Source organism: Pogona vitticeps, chromosome 4 (genome assembly GCF_051106095.1).
Source record: "Pogona vitticeps strain Pit_001003342236 chromosome 4, PviZW2.1, whole genome shotgun sequence".
NCBI lineage: Eukaryota > Metazoa > Chordata > Lepidosauria > Squamata > Agamidae > Pogona > Pogona vitticeps.
In genome coordinates this window covers 58,170,872-58,190,963 of record NC_135786.1, presented here as the reverse complement: position 1 = coordinate 58,190,963, position 20,092 = coordinate 58,170,872, and the positions used below count along the sequence as shown (strand labels likewise).

The following is a 20,092-nucleotide window of genomic DNA, read 5'->3' as shown; positions in this document are numbered from 1 at the left end:
GTTCAGTATTATCTACTGCTGTGTCTGGAAAAAGCTCTCCAGGATCTCAAAAAGAGGCCTTCTGAATCACTTAGTACATGGTACTTTTATAGCTTGCAATGCTCTCCTTCTCCTTTGAAGAAACCGCAGCTTGTTCTAGTCTAGCTGGGTCTTTTGAAGATCTCAACATGTTGCACTTCATTAGCATTAACATGTCTCTTTTACTTTGCGTTGGTTTGTTCAAACAGAAGAGTTTGTATGCACTTCCCCCAGTGAGCAAAGCAGGTGTTCAGCTTAGAATATGCAACCCTATTCAGCGTTGCTTACAACCTGTGTTGATAGTGTAGCTGGGCAGCTAAGCTTCAAGCATGCTTTCCTGCTAGGCTAGGATTACAAGCACAGCTAAAGCTGAACATACAGCTCTAACAACTGAGTGCTGAGCAGTCTTCTAAATTTCTTAAGTGCTGTTTACTCCCCTGGCTATAAAAAAAAAGCACTGAAGACTGTTATTTCTTTAAAAGTGTACTAGCTGAAGAATAAATTGATGTGCCGATATAATATCCAGCTTACTTTTTTACATTAATCTGGGCTCAAGAGCATCTTATGAGTTTGGTTTACCTTTTTCAGTCACCACCACATCAGAAAAATACATCTACAAGCCTCAACAGGTGTGTTTGAGACAAAGCCCCAGTGAGCTCAATGGGAGCTAGACCCGAATGCATGGTTTTGGATTGTTAAAGCAGCAGCAACCGCACCTATAAGGTAAGGTGCATTTACAGACTAGTCTTAAGCAAGTTCTCTGAGGTTGCATGGGATTTGTTCTCAGGTATTCCAGGGCTAGGCAGCTTTGGTATATCCCCAGCAAATTTTGCCCAATGAAGAACCGACAGTGACTACGTCCACTTCTGGTCTGAGAAAGAAAATGGAAATGCCACTTCCCCATGCAAAGCCTATCTTTCATTAGAAGACAACTGCTGCTCCTAGACTGCTGCTCCTAGATGCTTCCAGGTAAAATTCTGTTTTGCTCATTAAAGAAATTTAAATTGAAAAAAATCTGGAGCAAAGATGTGGTTCAGGGATGTCTGAAATCCACAAAAAAGTGAGGACGCTACATGTGGCCCAGGTGTTGCCCAGCTCTGATATAGCTTGCATTTAGAACAGCTATTTGTATCTGCCTCATACACTGTTTCCAGCATTCCTCTCAAACTGGACACTGAAGGCTCAAATAAGACATGCTGCTTTTAGGAGACTATTGCACAGTCTGAATGCCAGAGCCAAAAAGCCCCTGTCCTTCATACTGACTCCAGGTTCTGCTACCTGTGTGGGTCAGAAGACAACCTCAGGAGGACAGCAAGGTTTTTCTCTGGCACTGAACATTTATTTGGGTTAACTTTCATACTTCATGTTCATCTTGCATATTGGGCTGATATGCAGTTAACAATACAGCTCTTAGTACAGTGGTGCCTCGCTTGACGACGATAATCCATTCCAGCAAAATCGCTGTACAATGAAATCATCGTCAAGCAAAAGTAAAAAACCCATTGAAATGCATTGAAAACCATTCAATGTGTTCCAATGGGCGAAATACCTCACCATCCAGCAAAAATCCTCCACAGGGCGGCCATTTTCTGGTGCCTGTATAGCGAGGAATCCGTCCTTAACACAGCATTTTGAGAGCTGCCAATCAGCTGTTTTTTAGATTATCGTTTAGCAAAAAATCGGTTCCCGAAGCAGGAAACTGATTGGCGTCAAGTGGATTTTCCCTATTTAAACATTGTTTTGCAATCGCAAAAGTGATCACAAAAACCTGATTGTTAAGCAGATTCGTTGTGGAGTGGGGTAATTGTTAAGCGGGGTACCACTTAGGCAATTTCTCTCTAACTCAAGAGGTCATTGAAAAAGAAACAATAATAGCAGTTATTTTTGTCCTCTGCATGACTAGTTTTGCACATTCACAGAAATACCAAAGCGAGCGATTCACAGAGACCACGAAGAACATTTGTTTTTACAAAGGAACAGCCATCCTTCAAAAGAACCCGGGCCTTTGAAAGGTCTTCTTTTCCCATAATGCAAGGAAGCAGTACTCACAAGAGACGAGGCACCTGTACCAGCCAGCGCACGTTGTTGGAATGCACCTTGTGCATCACAGCCCACTTGGCCAGCTTGTCCCATTCGTCTCGTGCCCGACCATAGATGGAGAGCCGCAGCTCTGCATTCTGATACTTGCTCTCTTCTAGGTCAGACATCACCTCCTGCCAGAAAAGAAGAGGCTCATCAGTCTCTGAAGAGGGAGAGGCTCAGAAAGAGGCACCAAGTATTCTAGTGAAATGAACACAGGCAAACCCTTCTGAGACACAGAAAATAATGCATCGCCCTGCAGTTCTTTGCTCTGGTTTCCTACCAGTCCCTTTAAAAGCCTCTGTTCTTTTCCAAAACAACAACTCTCTTTCTTTGGACGAGGGCAAAGAACCTCTGCCTTTTCAGGTGTCTTGGTGGGCTACTTCCACCAGTCCCATCCAGTATGGCTACACTATCTGGAGAGACAAAAGGCCCCCTCAATTCTTCTCAAGGCAGATGCATCTCAGATTCCAGAACTGCTAGAAGTAAAAACAAAGGGAAAGCTTCTAATTAGCCCCATATTCTCTTTGAAATGAAAGGCAAAGCTGCAAGTCCACTGTTCTGTGAATGAAGAATCAGAGGGAAATATGACTGCACTGCAAGCCTTCATCTCCCCTGCTCAAGCACTGAAGCTGGAACCAGACAAAAATTCGGCCACCCTGAGCACATGAGCTCGTTCTAAAAACACCAGTCCTCCCGATAGAGCGGAAATGTTTACAAGCAGAGAGAAAATACTCTTTTAAAGGCTCAGAACGTAGAAGTGGGCTGGGGATTGTACTCTGTAAGCCTGGAGGAGGCTGCTGCAAAAGGTCCAGCTGGCCAACCCAGCTTGACCCGGACATCAGTGGGCTACAACCATTTCTTCTTTTGAAAATGTGAAGTGACCAGAAGAGCATTTCTTGTTTTCATTAAAGTCCATTTCAGATCTTTAACAAAGCAGATGGGCCGAATAGACTGGATGTGACCAATTTTCACCCATCTGTGAGGTTTCTGCAAGATGACCGCCTTTTTTTTAAAAAAAAAACTGTCTTTGCTGTTGCTTGTCTCCTTTTTGCTTTCTGAGATGGGGGAATCTGGGAGAGGGGCCCTGGGAGCCCTGCTGAGCTGCGTGTGGCCTATAAGTCAAACAGATCCCATCCCTGCCTTAAACCTTGTGGGCCTTGGGCAGTTTACCTTCTGCTCCTTTACTTCATCATCATACAGCAGCTTGCACACCATTTACTAGTGTTAACAAGCGAAATATGAAGAACAGATATGCCTAGTATATTGGATATCTCAGTGGTTTAGGTAATCTGGTGTGGAGCCAGAAAGAGTGAGTTGGATTCTCCACTGTGCCTCTCTGGTAGGACTCAAGAGGGTCAACTTCCAGCTCTGCAGTTTTAAGGCCATGACGAACACTTTGGCTTTGAACAAGATTTTCAAGCGATGTGGGAAGGGAGATCAAGCAACTCTCACCTTGATGATATGGGCAAAGTACTTCCCAGAGACTCTGTTATCTGTCTTGATGAAAATCTCTCGCAGGACAGACTCACCAATAGGATTGTATTTGGCATTGAATTTATCAAAGCGATGGAAAGTGTTACGATCCTATACAGAGAAAGTGAACCAACAAAGGCGACAGCAATTAGGTAAGTTGAACAACAAAAGATTGTAATTGTTTTTCCCCACTTTCGATCCTTTAATCAGAGCTGCCTCTTATGGCATCCATAAGACCCTGGAAGTTCCTAAAATTGCTGCCGTCTATTGAGCATTTTCTTCCTTTATGATAAAACTTTTTAATCATATTTATGATAAAATTCACCATCAGAATTAGAGATGGGGTATTCGTATTGGTAGACAAATATCCCAGACCCAGGCGGCCAGGATCCCCAGTCCTGCCTCCCCGAACTGATTCATCAACTTGCAGGTCACGGCACAGCGCACACAGCTGGCCTCTTGCTCATTGTGCCAATTTTGGACAAAGCCCAGCTGGTGCTGCTCCGCTTTCCTGTTCTTCTGGCCATTCAGCAGCCGAGCGGGGAAACTTGAAATTCTGCCCCCTGGCTGGAGGGGTCAAAAGAGCAGGAAGTGCCAGCTGGGCTTTCTCTGAGATTGGTGCAACAAGCAGGCTCTGCATGCTGTACCGCAACCAGTAAGTGAATGGGTCGATTCGGCGAGGTGCGTCTCAGGATCCTGGCCACCTGAGTCCGGTATATTCATATTAGTCTATGAATATCCCATCTCTAATGAGAATATCTCTTTCTGATAAAAAATGGCTGAACTATAGATGGTCTCCACTAGAGATCTTAGCATGGGGAAAGTTACTCCTTTGGACTACAGCTCTCAGTAGCTCTCTACCACTGTAGGCATGGCCATGTTGGCTGAGGATGCTGGGAATGGCTGTTCCAAAAAAGGAACTCTTCCAAGCTCTGAGACAGAGAGAGAATTCTGATTGGGGATGAATCAGGACTACCTGAAAGCTCCATAGCATGATCATATGGAGCAACCAGTATGTGGCTTGATAGGTTTGGGACGTAAAGGGAAGGCCTTTATCAACCAATCACATTGCATATGAGGAAAAGACTCCAAAACAGCAGCTTGTAACCATCTTTCCAAGGCATAGCTCTATTCTCTTTCACAGAGGTATTTGACATACCGCATGGACATCGAGTGTGTCTACACTGAGATCGTAAGCTGTGAGATTCATAGTCTCAAAGACTTCTTTAAGAGTTTGCTCCTTGCCCTTCTCCACATGGACAATCTCATCCAGGTGCTTCTTCATAGCTCGCTTGATGAATCGCAGCAGATGCTTCTGGTTCATGCAAGATGATGCATGAATGTGTGTATCCACCTGTGTAAGAGATTAGAAGGTAAGAGTATAAAGCTGAAAAATCAGAGTTCAAATCCTACCTTAATTATGAATTTGCTGACGTTAGGATCAGCCACAATCTCTTAGGCCATCACAGTGGGTAAACTCAGAGCCTGGAGCTAAATCCGGCCCTCTCGTGGTTCCAGAGATGTTCAAGTCTTTCACCATGACATCATCATCTAATAATTTTCAACCTTTTCTACAGTTCTTTTCTTCATTCTGAAAAACTAAAATCTTTCAAAAGTGGTTCCCATCTCTGATGTAAACACTTGCCATTCAAACGTATTGCCACCTTAGTTTACTGGAAATACTCAAATGGAAACCAGTTTTCACCCATGAAGCCCACTGAAGCCCACAAGCCTTTGAAAAAGATCACCCCAACATAGAGAGAAGCTTGCATCTCTTTCCAACCTGCCACTGCTTCCCTTGGATTTCAGAGGCCAGGCATTGTTAGGAATACAGTGGCCAAAGATTCTACAGTATGCGCTAGGATTTTCTGACTTCTAAGTCATGTCCCACTAATACCATCTGCAAAAGGAACTGCAGGCACGTATTCCCAAATACAGAACGGTGGTACCTTCCGGATATTGTAGAAGTCACGATGTGGCACTCTTTTCTGGGCTGCCAGCTCCTTCATTTCATTGAGCAGGACATGCATCTGGAACTTTGAGCTCAGGTATTGCAGTCTTCTGTAGCAGAAGGATTTTCTGGCAAAACGTGAGAAAGGAACTAATTTAGCTTCACTTATATCTGATCAGATCCTGTCAACATAGTTGACCCATGCTGAAAATCATGAATTCTGAGTTCTAACTTCTACCCCTGAAGCTGACTCCGGCAATTGTTCTAGTCAAATAAGACCATCTGCCTTTAAGAATGTAAAAAAGGCAGAACTGCTAGGTACTATTTTCCAAAGACAGAATTTGGGGAAAACAGAAGATTCCATAATATCAGAATATATTGTTCAACTTTATACAGTTGAAAATGGATAAACGACAGGCTGCAGAGAAATTCAAAAGTAAGGCATGACTAATTCAGTTACTGACTTATAGTTGAGAAAGTATACCATATCTCATTTTGAAGATGCAGAATAAGGATAATTATTCCAATAAGGAGTAATTATCAGAACTGTATATTTCTTTTGTTGCTATGTGCAACGAAGTATCTTCCAAATCACAGTGGCCCTAACGGAATTTTTGAAATATGTGAGATGTTTAGGGAGCATTTTCCATAGCCACCCTTCAGGAGACTTCTAAGACCAAGCAAGAATTGGGACTGAGGTTTCCCAAATCCTAGTTCAACACATTGCCCACTTCGCTACCTTGGTTCTCGTGCATTTAATCAACCCTCTAAATATAAAGCAGTTGATGCTACCAGACACTACAAAATTTTACCATGTGAATCAGTTCTGTATGATAAATACCAGATTTATAATCCCTCCTACTTGAAAGTAAGCCTTGTAAGATTTAGCAAAATCCCCACAGGGAAAGAGAACCTGACAATCTTTGTTCTGACATATACAAATTGAACAATTGAGAGGGAAAAAAATGCAATACTCACATGGGGCCATTGATGATCAGAGCCATTAGAACATTCATGTCAGCAATAAATTCCTGCAGGTCAGGGTAAGGCAAGTCCAGTTCTGTAGTCCTTTAGAAAAGGAAACAGATCAGGTCAGGCAATGGACACAGTCAATGGACCCCTCAGCCCTGCTAACAGCAAGCAAAAAAGGAAAGAAAAAAGGAGAGCTACATCTAATCATTAGACTCAGGCAGAAAGGTTCTGGCCTTGCAGATGCTGTTGGACTACAACTCCCATGATCCTTCACCATTGACTATGCTTGCTAGGAATGGGATTCCAACAACATCTGGAGAGCCACACAGTCCCCATTCTGGACTAGACAACAAAGGACAAAAGATTTTATCTAAAAGAAAAAAAACTGATGAACAAGATACAGCATCCAGAAGGCTAAATTCCAAACTAGATTGGCTCTAGTAATAGGGGTATAATAGCCTCTACATTTGACAGAGTAGAAATCAATTTCCTAATAATTTTCACTTTCTTATAAAGAAAAATGCAGATATTGAAAACTTGTAGGTTCTCCCTGCCAAAAGGTCCTGTTCTTTCTTGCATGTACTTTTCCTGCTAATGCAGTACTTCAGAAAGAATTCTGAATTTTGCCAACAAAGGGTTTAATGCTTTGATGAGGTTTTGCATTTGGAGTACACCAAGATTCAAGACTATCCTTTTAAAAAAAAATCTATATACAGCCAATGAAAAGAATAATCAAAGCACTGTGGACTGCAATGCCATTTACTTTTACACCAGACCCAAGCGCAGCTATGAGTGCTGTGTGCCAGGGCCAGGATAGAGGTATCACTAGAAAAGGGTGAACAAACTGCAGCTGAATCCAGACAAGGTAGATGTGGTAACTGCTGGGAGCATCCTGAGATGTAAGGAAAAAATGAGGCTGCCTTTCTACATGGGAATTACACTGCTTTCTCAAAGCTATGTAAGAACATCTTCTGTTGTTTTCTTCTTGCCTCCCGAGTGCAGGTGGAAACCAGGGAAGAAAGTATGCTGTTTACAGTGATTTGGGCAACACTCATTGCCAGACATCCTGTGTGGAAGTATCACAAGTCAGGTATTAAATTTATTACAGGGAATAACACAAGACAAAGTTTGAATCAGTAAGCCTCCATCAGGATAGTTAGAGAGAGAGAGAGAGAGAGAGAGAGAGAGAGAGAGAGAGAGAGAGCCTCCATCAGGATTGTTAGTGTGTGTTTGTGTGTGATGGAGGGCACATGCCACCCTGACAGATATTCAGGCTAAAAACATCTAGGATACCCAGGTTCTGGCAGAAGTCAGGAATTTGCCTAGTTATAGACATGTATGTGTATGAACACATGGCCTATCTGTTCTCATCCAGATTTGCTCTGTTCCCAAAGAACATCCTATCTTAAACTACTGATAGAGAACCAAGACTTCTGTTTCCAACAAAGTATTTTTACACATGGTTGTTGTGGGTTTTTCAGGCTCTTTGGCCATGTTCTGAAGAGCCCAAAAAAACCCACAACAACCATCAAATCCCGGCCGTGATAGCCTTTGAGGATAAATTTTTATACACATTGCAGGTATTTCCCCTTACTTGTCTTTGACATCCTGCTTGGTGTACACATGAACAACTCCGTTGACCATCTTGAGGCCAAACCCTAGGTCTCCAGGCATTGATTCTGGGTCACACTTCTCATAAGGATGCTGATCAGTGAACGGTGGATGCACTGGAGCATCTGCAAAACAGCAAGGAATGAATGACAATTTGCACGTCTACCAGTTCTTCATGGCTGAACCTGTGCAGACTGTTCAACTATGGAGAGATCACCCACTGGCTCTTGTGCTTGGCCCAGTCCTGCCTACTCCAAGCGACAAGTAAAATGCAGAATGCTACAAAGGCTGCCACTGGTCTTAAGGGAAGAGGGGAACTGCCTGAGATTGCATGGCAATTTCTCCCTATCCATGTTACCTGGTTGGGTTTACTAGTGTTTCATCAAGACTGTGGTCACCATGTAAATAACCAATGCCCAATTTAAATCTTCCTCCTATTCCTATATATCTCTTTGAATTCCCATTCACTGGAATAACAGACTCTATCTGTTCCACCACCTATGCCCACATTCAGACATCACCTGCAGCCACAGGGGTCTCAGGGATCTCCTCATACATCCTGGGGGCCAAGGGCTTTTCTGACAGATCCTGCAGGAAGCGAGCTGTAGTCTTGCAGAAACTTTGCAGAGAAAGCCCCATGTACTTCTCCCGAATGAACAAGGCCTTCACCACACTTTTGGCAGCATCCAACAGGTCCGTGAATGGCACCTGAGGGGGCAGAAGAGACATTAATTGGCTCCTGTCACAACATCATTCATAGGCCAGGAGACAAAAGAACCAAAATGATAGAGATAACAAAATGAAAACATATGGCTACGAATCATGTATTCAATGAAGAAAATATAAAAGTACAAATTTCAGCAAACATGTACAGGTACAAAATGATGACTGACCCCATTCAAATTAAATGAGAGTTCAAAATAGGGTTGAAGAGGCTTCTGGCAACGCCACAGATTGGCCATTCTGAAGTGGGTTTTTTTTTGAGGGGGGGGGGACTACAACTTCCAAAATGTTCCACCAGCATGACTGCCTTTAAGAACTTTAGTCCAGAGAAGTAATTTGGCCCACATTCTGAGACATCCCTGTCCTTCCATAGCAAACCTGCCTCACTCCCCCAGGGCTTATTTCACAATGTTCTACGCAGGGCCTGCTAAAGAGGCAGGTCCTTGGTCTTGGCATAAGAAGAAGCTCTTCTCACTCCACAGCAATGCCCACCAAGATCATGGTAGCAGAACGAGAACAGCAGCCTTCTCCTGGCAGACCAGCAGATGTCTGTTAGATGGGCTATAAGGAGATGTGGGGACTGTTCACCAGTTTATCAGCAGACTCCATTAGGTTGTTAAGACATTTTTAATGGAAAATTCCTATGCTAGAGACTTGTTGTTTAGTCATTAAGTCGTGTCCAACTCTTCATGACCCCATGGACCAGAGGACGCCAGGCCCTCCTGTCTTCCATTATCTCCCGAAGTTTGGTCAAATTCATGATGGTAGCTTCGATGACACTATCCAACCATCTTGTCCTCTGTTGTCCCCTTCTCTTCTTGCCTGCACATTTTCCCAACATCAGGGATTTTCCAGGGCATCTTCTCTTCTCAAGATGGCCAAAGTACTGGAGCCTCAGCTATAGGATCTGTCCTTCCAGTGAGCACTCAGGGTTGATTTCCTTCACAGTTTATTGGTTTGTTCTACTTGCAGTCCAGGGGACTCTCAAGAGTCTCCCCCAGCATCACAATTCAAAAGCATCAATTTTTCAGCAGTCAGCCTTTTTTATGATCCAGCTCTCACTTCCATAAATCACTACAGGAAAAACCATAACTTTGACTATGCAGACCTTTATCGGAAAGGTGATGTCTCTGCTTTTTAAGATGCTGTCTAGGTTTGTCATCGCTTTCCTCCCAAGAAGCAGGGGTCTTTTAATTTAGGGGCTGCTGTCTCCATCTGCAGTGATCATGGAGCCCAAGAAAGTAAAATCTGTCACTGTCTCCCTATCTTCCCCTTCTATTTCCCAGGAGGTGATGGGACCAGTGGCCATGATCTTAGTTTTTTTGATGTTGAGCTTCAGACCATTTTTTGCGCTCTCCTCTTTCACTCTCATTACAAGGTTCTTTAATTCTTCCTCACTTTCTGCCATCAGAGTGGTATCATCTACATATCGAAGGTTGTTGATATTTCTTCCGGCAATCTTAATTCCGGTTTGGCATTCCTCCAGTCCAGCCTTCCGCATGATGTATTCTGCATATAAGTTAAATAAGCTGGGGGACAATATACAGCCTTGTTGTACTCCTTTCCCAATTTTGAACCAATCAGTTGTTCCATATCAAGTTCTAACTGTTGCTTCCTGTCGCACGTATAGGTTTCTCAGGAGGTAGATAAGGTGGTCAGGCACTCCCATTTCTTTAAGGACTTGCCATAGTTTGCTGTGGTCCACACATTCAAAGGCTTTTGCGTAGTCAATGAAGCGGAAGTAGATGTTTTTCTGGAAATCTCTGGCTTTCTCCATAATCCAGCGCAGGTTAGCAATGTGGTCTGTCTCTAGTTCCTCTTCACCTTTGAAATCCTAGAAACTAGGGGTGACATTTTTGGGTTCTCTGGACTACAACTAATGTAATTCTCCATTCTGAGAGTACCTTGCAGACATCTTACAATGAATGTGATACACCTGGGAAAAAGGCCTACACTGGAAGGCTTTCAGGCTTACTTGGGCCAAGTTCTACCCAAGTGTTGTGCTCTGAAAGAAGGCACCCAGCTAGCCCTAGGGCAGGAACACTTGGACACAGCTTGGCCTAGCTAAGACTCAAAGCCTTCTAGATCAGACCTTTCCCCTGAATTTTTTCAAGCTCTCTAGAACGGAATTTAGTGTATCTCACTAAACTGCAAATCACAGGATTCTGTTGGCCAAAACCAAAGTGGTCTCCAACTGTGGCTGCCACTGTGTAATGCAGATATACTCTCTGCCTCTTGATTTCTGTGTTCTGGGTTCACTAAAGAAGGGAAAAAAGCAGGGAAAGATGGACGTGAGGCGAGTTCCTGAGCAAGTTAACCTTACCCCACATGTCTCTTCTCCAGAAATAGTGACTCTCTGGAATTCCCTCTCTAGAAGTACATCTCGTTCTTTGGGGAGATGGTCCACCAGGTCTTCACTCTGCTCCTTAAACAGTCTGTATGTAGGGAAGGGGGAAAAGGTAAAGGAGCAACAGGAAGTGATAAATTGGGCTCAGCCCACTTCCTGTCCTGCTACACAAAGTACTCTTTTGTAAACAGGCACATGAAAAAATCAAAGCAGAACACACTGCACACAAACACATGCAACATTGGGAACTCTAGGCCTCCCCTCCTGTGATAATAGCAACAACCCTACACTGTGGAAAGAGGGAAATGGCAGAGGACAACATGTTACTTCAGAGTCATGGGCTAGTCATGGGCAGCATACCTAAGAATAACATTGGTTCTGAACCTCAGAAGGAGAGAGCATTTTGATTCTGTACACTTTTATGCACGTGATGAGTTATCTACTTCTATACTGTATGACATACCAGCTGGTAAAGATGCATTGCATTTGATGCAGGGATCCCCAAAAGTTTGAACTGGTCCAAGCCAAGCTGAAGTTATCCTTCATACAATGAGAAGGATCCAGCCTGATGAATCTGCTGGTCTTATTAGAATCTGCGCATCTCAGTCAGCCCATGCACAATGAATGAGTGGGAGGTGGGAAGGAAATGTAAACACAGAGAGAAGAGGCTGGCTCCATCCACTGTGCCTGCCATGAGAAGAATCAAAAAGGCAAGGGGGAAATGGAGCTCAAAGCAAAAGAACAAGGGAAGGTGACCAGCAGATGAAAGGGAGGAGTTCCTCATTCGCCAGTGTTGATACACATGTCCCCAAATCAGACATAGGGATTGAACGAACTTCTGTCTGACCTGGTTACCTTGAGGGTAAGAAACGGCAGCTTCCCAAATTCTCAATTTCAACTGAGCCTTTTTCTTAAAAATGTTTGTCAAATTGGTTTTAAACACACACATACAAACAAATGGTGGCAAGTGCTGGTCTTTTTTTTCCAGAGATGCCCCTGTTCTGACATGCCAAACTTTCCTGCTGAGGGCAAACTCGTGTTGCTGGATTACATGAATCTGAGTTTCGAGCCTGCAACCTGCATTGCTTCACATACTCCCAGAACCAGAACTAGGAAATGTTAACTGTTTGGACGTCAAGTCCCAAAATTTCCTAGACAACTTCGGCCACTGGCCAAGGGTGGCTTTGGAATCCTGATCATTGAAGTCCAAACCAGTAGCTTTCCAGGCTCTACCATAAACTTTCATCACTGTTTATCAGATTTCTCTTTTCTTAGCCATTGCAGAGAAAAGCAGATTTCTTGACTGTTTTCAGCTCTGTACCCTGTTTGTGTTTACCCAGAAGCAAATGACCCCTGCAGGGTTAATGTGTAGTTTTCTCATAATTCCGCAACCACAGGCCTGGTGGCTCCATGGCTGCAAACAGGATGCTCCAGGTGCGTACGGACAGAACTTTGCCAAGAGAGTATCACTCACTTTTGTGTCTGCCAAGGTGGGGATGGGATGAGGATTCAGCCCGTGGGGTGGCTCCCGCACCCACCCCCGAGTCAAAGGCAGAGAGAATTAATGCCAGGCACTCACTGTAAGTCAGCAGCACTGTCAATTTTCAGGAAGTCCTGTTTGGCTCTGAGTAAAATGTCAGGTTCTAGTCTGAGGACAAATGGGAGGTGGAAGGCCACAGCCGAGATCAAGACAGACAGACAGACAGGGAGAAAAAGAGACAGATGAGGAGATGGTGGAAGAAAAGGATGAGAAGAAAAAGAAAACACTAGCATTAATACAGAAACCAACACCAGAAACAGAAGACACTATACAGGTGTAGTCACCACCAATGGGATCCAAAAGGGAACAAGTACTATATGTCCAGGTTAGATATCATGACCAAACCAGGATGGGCCCTCGGGAAGCTTAGTGGTCCTGGAGATGCACATTTGCAGTGGCCAAAGCATGGCTTGTCTGTGACATATGAACTGGGCTATCATCTTTCCATACTGTCTCTCCTCTCCAGTACTGATTTTTAAAAAAGTACAGGCAACTATGGCCACACAGAACTAGAGGAAACCCAGATACAGTGGTGCCTTGCATCACGATCGCTTCATTTAACGACGAAATCACATTACGATGAACTTTTTGTGATCCCTTTTGCGATCGCAAAACGATGTTTCCTATGGGGGAATTTCGCTTTGCGATGATCTGTTCCCTGCTTCGGGAACCGATTCTTCGCAAAACGACAATTTTCCAACAGCTGATCGGCGGTTTCAAAATGGCCACCGGGTAAATAAAATGGCTCCCCGCTGTGTTTAGGGACGGATTCCTCGCAAGACAGGCAGCAAAAATGGCTGCCCTATGGAGGATCTTCACTAGACGGTGAGTTTTAAGCCCATCGGAACGCATTAAACAGGTTTTAATGCGTTTCTATGGGCTTTTTAATTTTGCTTTATGATGTTTTCGTTCTACAGCGATTTCGCTGGAACGAATTAATTTTGTAATGCGAGGCACCACTTACTTTATTTGTCTGTTGATAAAGTAAGTTATGTCCAAAGCAATCTGAAAACCTCAAAGGACCCAAGACAGAACAGTCATAATGTAAAACTAACAGTTGTACATACATACTGTACATACATACCTACGCACACATACCCATGTTGTTGGCATATGTGCAATTCTTAGCTGTTGTCTCACTTCTTCTAACTGCTACTCTATTGCAAAGTAGGTTTACACGTCTAATACCTCTCTGGACAACCAAATTTCATCAATCCATTCCCAGATTGGGACCACAAAGAATTCTCTTTTGTGTTCTTGCCCCCTGTCCTCTCCCTCATATGCTCTTACTCACCCATTTTCCCTTGTTCTCAGGCTCTCCCAACAATCCTTCCCTCCTCTTGAGGGCAGAAGAAGAAAAAAAAGAGAGACAGAAGGACATCCGGAGTGGGTGATGAAGTGCCAGCAACTTACTTCACATCCTGGCTGATCTGTCGCTCCAGCCGCTGGCGCCTCTCTTCCAACTGTTCAATGGGGCTGTCTTCAGGGAATTCATAGGGGGCGCTCCGCATTTCACTCTCCGCCAGAGAACGGCAGAACAGCTCCTGCAGGCACAGCAGCACAATGGTGCAGGATACCCAACATGGGGATGGGGAGGCAAGCATACTAGAGGGCAAGCCCTTGACAAGCAGCACTGGAGAGTGGAGCAGAGTAGGCAGGATCCACTGGAAGCCTCAAAGAAGAAATCTGTTAAGGGTTGAATCCTGCATCTGCACCAGTGAAAGCAATGTGACTGGATGTGCAAGGGTGATGGGATCGACGTCATGATGCTGTCTTATTGAGACAGAACTTGAGAGTGCTGGTTTTATTTTATTTTTTGGACTACAGTTCCAGAAATCCTCCTTCCCACATTGGATTCTGGGGCTTGTAATACCAAAAGGTAATATTTCCAGGCTCTGCATTTAGGATGGCAATTCTCATGAAAATAAACATTGCAGTGACTCACAATAGCTCCAGCAAGGGCTACTTGATGAATCTCACTGCTGATTGTTTCTGTTCCCCCAGGTCATCAAGAAGTACATTAATGATTAACAAGGCCCCACCTGCTGCTGCCCATCTCCAGATGCTTCTGACACAGATGTGTCAATATAAAAAAAAAATTACACCTGCACTACTATTAAAGAGGCCTTACCTGCTTCCCAAGTCAAATAAAATCTTCAGATTATTGAGTCCAGTGCACTGCTATCTTTCCCTACCAATGCCCAAATATTCTGCCTCTTTGCTTAATGCTGTTTATCACATAAAATTATTAATGACTGCATATTACAGAACTGCTTACAAGTCTGCTGTGGCCCACAAGATGCTGTTAGACTGCAATCCCCATCATCCCTAATTGGCATTGCCAGTGGTAAGGGATATTAGGAGCTGCAGGCCAACAGCATCTGAAACTCCACGTGTCAATCACTTCAGCAGTGAAAACATGACATCGAAAGTACGTAAGCTTGGGAGTTTCTAATCCACTGTCTTTCCATAGGGTTTCTTTGGTGCACATAGGACATTTATGCATTGCAGATATTATGGTTCTAGTGGTTCAATAATAAGCCAGTAAGTTATATCAATTAGAAATATCAGAAGGGTGAATCCTCCACAAGTTCCAATGGTTCAATGGATCTACTCTAGTTGTGATGCACTGCTAGATTTCAGACACTGAATCACAGAATAACAAGGTAAGGAAAATTGCAAAGTTGGGCCATAAGTCTCTATGAAGGAGCTGCTATAATGTTCTTACTAGTGGTTGGTTTATTCACCTCTTACATTTACAGTACATGTTACTTTTCTTCCAGTGAGTTCAAGGCAGGGCACAGGGATCTCCCCCTTCTCATTCTCTCCCCCCCCCCCAAACAACCCTGTGAGGCAGGTTAGGCTGCCAAGTGTGACTGGCCTGAGATCACCCAGTGTCTTCCCCCGTACAGTGGGGAGTTGGACCTTGATAACCAAGTCCCAAACAAAGACTTTAACCACGTACCACACTGGCTTTTTTTTACCCTTTCTCACTTCAAACGTACCATATTTTTCAATGTATAAAACGATACTTTCCCCTAAAATAATTAGAGGAAAATTTGGGTGTCGTTTTATACACGGAAGGAAGCAGTTTCGCGCGCATTCGGGCACCTTTTGCTGCTGCCCCTGCTGCCCAACTGCCTCTTCCAGAGTTCACGGAAGGTGGCCCCTCCGGTGGCCCCAAGGCAGCAGCAGCAGCAGGAGGAGGTGGAGGTGAAGGAGCATTCACACGCGCCCGGCGTCTCTTGCTGCTGCCTTCCCCGCCCGCCCAATCACCTCCTCCAGTGGGACTGATGGGCTCAGTTCACGCCGCCTTGTCTCCTCCAGTGGCGGAGGCAGGAGCGGAGGCAGAGGTGGAGGCAAACAAGAATTTGCGCAGGCTCGGGCACCTCTCCCTGCTGCCGTCGCCAGATCACCTCCTCCCACGATCTCCTTAGGGCAGGGGATAAGGCAGCGACGACGTGAGCTGGAGGTGAGCCCCGGCAGCTGCACTGGAGGAGGTAATCAGGCAGGCAGCGGAGACAGCAGCAGCAGGAGATGGAGAAGTTGCCCATTAACTGCTCTTCCGCCTCCATCAAGGGTCAAAACTAGGGGGTTCATTTTATACAATGGGGGGGTCATAAAATATGGTAAATAATTTCTACACTGGCTCCAAACCATGAAGCCATTCAGATATTTAGGGGGAGCCTCTTCTTGTCACAGTGTTACCACCAGCATGCACAAAAAGCTCTGACTGAACAGGTCCCAGATTTGCTATGTGTTTTGCCCTACTACAGTCAAAGAGCCCCAAGCACCCTGTAACTGCACACAGAGAGGCAACCAGAGAAGTGCTGAGTCAGGCTGGCCCTGCAAGGATTTCCCCTAATAAATCAGACAAGCAATCCAATTACTTAACCTGCCATTCAGTTGAAAGAAATGAAATTTCAATTAATTCGCATGGGACCCAATTCTTGAAACTCTGCCTGTGCTAAAAGCTGTACTCACTCTTGTAAAGTAACTAATGGCAGAAAGCCAAAGCATTTATGCCAGCTATTATAAAAGAAACACTCTCTTTCACTTGTGCTTAAACGTCAGCAATAGCAGAATAACTGGTGAAATAAATAGAGCATGCATGTGTTTTGGTGTGTTATTTGTCATCAAGTCAAATCTCACTTACAGTAACCCCAAATTGGCTTTCAAAATATATGGAATAGTTAAAGGAGTGATTTTACCATTGCCATCATCTCTCAGGGATTTGAACCCAGGTCCACTGAATCCTAGTTCTATCTACTATTCCACATTAACTGTCACAAACAGAGGAGGACAATATGGCAACAACCCACCACACACTGCTGTATCCAATGAACTGTGGACCCTCTGGGTTCTTCCAGCTAGGAAATGCACTCAAAGCAGGCAAGAGCACATCCAGACATGGAGTCTGGCCAAAGCATTCCTGTAGCTATTCTCCCTGAAGAAGGCCCAGCTCACACTTGCGGAAGAGCCCAAGCACCTCTTGCCAGATGTTAGCAATGTATTCTGGCTGCTGCTTGAAACTGGATCTCCCCAAACAACAAAAGTGTGCACCTCCTCTCCCATCATTATCAGGACAGTTCATCATTTTGTTGCAATTCCAGATAGCATTCTAAGCCAGGAGTCTAGAGTTTGTGACTCACCAGGTTATGTTGTACTGCAAACCTCATTTACCTTTGCCAGCATCACCAGCAGTGAAAGATGATGGGAGCTGAAGCGCAGCACCATTTGGAGGGCCATAGATTCTCCTCTCCTGTTCTGAACAGTCCGAAGGAGAGTTCTGCATACACGGGTCAGACTCAGGTAATCTTTCAGGTCAGATTTAGGCTAATGCAGGTTTGTGTGCCAAGCATACCCGGCTATGGTATGGGAGCAGACCCTCAAAACAGAGCACAGCCCTAATCCCAGATGAGAAAACTCATGTGGTTTAGCAATGAATACACACCCACCCAAGTGGACAAGACGAGTAGCATTAACCTCAACACAATCATAGGCCTACCTCAGAGGTGGGCAACTGTGGTCATCCAGAGGTTTCTAGACTATAACTACCATTAATTCTTATCAGCATAACTTCTAAAAGTAAGAAATTAAAAGTACTGCAGCCCCAAACATCTAGACCAGTGATTCCCAATCTTGGGTAACCCAGATGTTCCTGGACTGCAGCTCCCTGAAACCAAAGCCAGCCCAACTGATGGTGAAAGTTTCTGGGAACAGCAATCCAAGAACATCTGGGTTACCCAAGAGTTGGAAACCACTAACCATTCCAGAGGACACCCTGTCCTACTTTGACTTCATAACATCATTAAACCTTCACAATTTCAACTGGTATACAAATATTATAGAAGCAAAATAATAATAATAATAATAATAATAATAATAATAATAATAATAATAATAATAATAATAATAATAATAATAATAATAATAATAATAATAATAATAATAATAATAATAATAATAATAATAATAATAATAATAATAATAATAATAATAATAATAATAATAATAATAATAATAAGAGTAGAACTGCTGTTTCTCACAGTGGCCATGGAATTTTCCATGACATTCTCTGTTGGAGCCCTAAGGAAGTTCCCCAGAAGCGTGTTCAACCACAGAAGACTTTCCAAATATCAGGTTGGACCCAGCGGCTTTGACAAATGGAAAAAGGAGGAACAGTTTTTTCTTCCTGCAATACCGTCTCCTCCATTACTGCACAGGGTCTCCCAACCTGTTTGGAGCAGAGCAGACATAGGATACCTGGCAGCACAGGTGTCTGGTCCATTTGGACCCTCCCTCCAGAACCGGCCAGTTCACTTACCACATGGTGTGCACGGCTGTTGTAGTCTTGCGTTGTACCAATCGTGGAAGTAGCCCAGCCAGCGCCCGCCCACCTCCCTGCGCTGCTGACCACTCAGCAGCTGAGTGGGGAGACTCGCCGTCCCGTATTCTCACCAGAGGTGTTGATATTCATATTTCTCTCCCCGGGAGACAAATATGAATATCCCATGTCTGGAGTAGAGTTTTGTAGATTTAGTTTCCATGACCAGAAACTAAAAAAAATAATCTGTTCTACAAGCAGAACTATCCCGAGAGATCTCTGAATGTAGCCCATTATTTCCAACAGCAAAGGGTAAATAGACTGTCTCACTCATCACTCAAAGAAGTTTCTTTTCAAAAACTGGGTGACAAACTGGGTGTTTTATTAAACATCAAGAGAAATCATCAAAGGAGAACAGGAACTCATTAGTCTGATATGATGGATTAAAAGGTCTTGTTCCAAGATTTATTACATACAAAAGCAATAGCAAATAAGTAATAATGGTACCTCAGCAATCTCCTTGTATTTGCCATCCATGGAGGTACGCAGGTCAACAGGGAAATGTTTCAGGCAGTGGGAAGGCCCCGGGAGGGAACGTGCAGGCTGTAACTGGCGCGAACGTGGCCCTCCGTGGATCTCTGTGGAAACCAACAGGACAGCAGTCAGGGAGACGACAGAAAGCAGGCCCCACCAGAAGAGTACACAGGAAAAACCCAGGTTTAGTAAGACATAAGCTACACAGAATTTCAATCCAGAATTCTGTGGCAACAGTCTCACTTCTCAGATCTCTTGCAAAAGTCTTTGAAGGTTAGCAGATTTCCATCATTTTACCCAACAACTGCTGAACAGTTGGCTTGATTTCCCCTTCTTTAGTTTTTCAACCCACTCCACAAATACATGGAAACAGGCTGCAGTTTACAGAGGTTCCTGCCATTGTATAAGCCAGCCTAAAGTGCAAAGTGTACATACTAACACATATCTGCTTCAACAAGGAAGCTCAGGAATGCCAAATATTCACACTAAGGTGTTAGAGCAATCAGCAATACACATAGAGATGGTAAACATGGGCTATCTTCTCCATTCTCACCACGCCTGAAAAAACAAAAAAAAACCAGTTGTCAGGTTGACTATCTAAGAAGCTGTTCCCATCCTGTTGTATTCAAAAATATAATGCTGCTTTGATTTAGATTAGTCCAGGTAACAGACAGAGCAAAAATTCTACTTAAAATTTTAAATTAGAACCAGTAGAACTCCAATGGCTCCAATGCATTTTCTTCTATTTTCCAGTCTCCGTTAACATTGTTCAAACTCCACAATTTAATTACCAGCGGTTAATCTCTGTCACAGGTCTGCACATCTGACCCCTTGCAAATGTTGAGTGCTCTCTTCACATCCACCCACTTCTGTTTGCTATTAGGGATGCTCTACTATCACAAGAACCAAGCCCCACAATTTTTATTTTCTGTCTCATATGGAAGCTACTGTTATTTCGCTATTAAAATAACTCTTCAGTGAAAGACAACTCACTTCCTTATCATACAATTACGT

At 43.9% G+C, this 20,092-nt stretch overlaps 1 protein-coding gene across 6 annotated transcripts in view; it reads right to left on the bottom strand.

The window, feature by feature from the left end:
• Nucleotides 1-20,092, bottom strand: part of AMPD2 (adenosine monophosphate deaminase 2) — a 70,816-nt gene that overhangs the window by 10,934 nt on the left and 39,790 nt on the right. For 5 of the 6 annotated variants that reach the window (XM_072997481.2, XM_072997476.2, XM_020805274.3 and 2 more), the window contains exons 2-12: nucleotides 19,052-19,182; nucleotides 14,131-14,261; nucleotides 12,757-12,825; nucleotides 11,154-11,265; nucleotides 8,629-8,815; nucleotides 8,091-8,232; nucleotides 6,503-6,592; nucleotides 5,523-5,652; nucleotides 4,733-4,927; nucleotides 3,553-3,684; nucleotides 2,068-2,231 (exon numbers count right to left, since the gene is read on the bottom strand). In XM_072997481.2, coding sequence (XP_072853582.1) covers nucleotides 2,068-2,231; nucleotides 3,553-3,684; nucleotides 4,733-4,927; nucleotides 5,523-5,652; nucleotides 6,503-6,592; nucleotides 8,091-8,232; nucleotides 8,629-8,815; nucleotides 11,154-11,265; nucleotides 12,757-12,825; nucleotides 14,131-14,261; nucleotides 19,052-19,081 — 1,382 coding nt within the window. In that variant the 5' untranslated portion in view covers nucleotides 19,082-19,182. The remainder of the gene's footprint in view (nucleotides 1-2,067; nucleotides 2,232-3,552; nucleotides 3,685-4,732; nucleotides 4,928-5,522; nucleotides 5,653-6,502; nucleotides 6,593-8,090; nucleotides 8,233-8,628; nucleotides 8,816-11,153; nucleotides 11,266-12,756; nucleotides 12,826-14,130; nucleotides 14,262-19,051; nucleotides 19,183-20,092) is intronic. The other variant, XM_072997477.2, reaches the window with a different exon arrangement.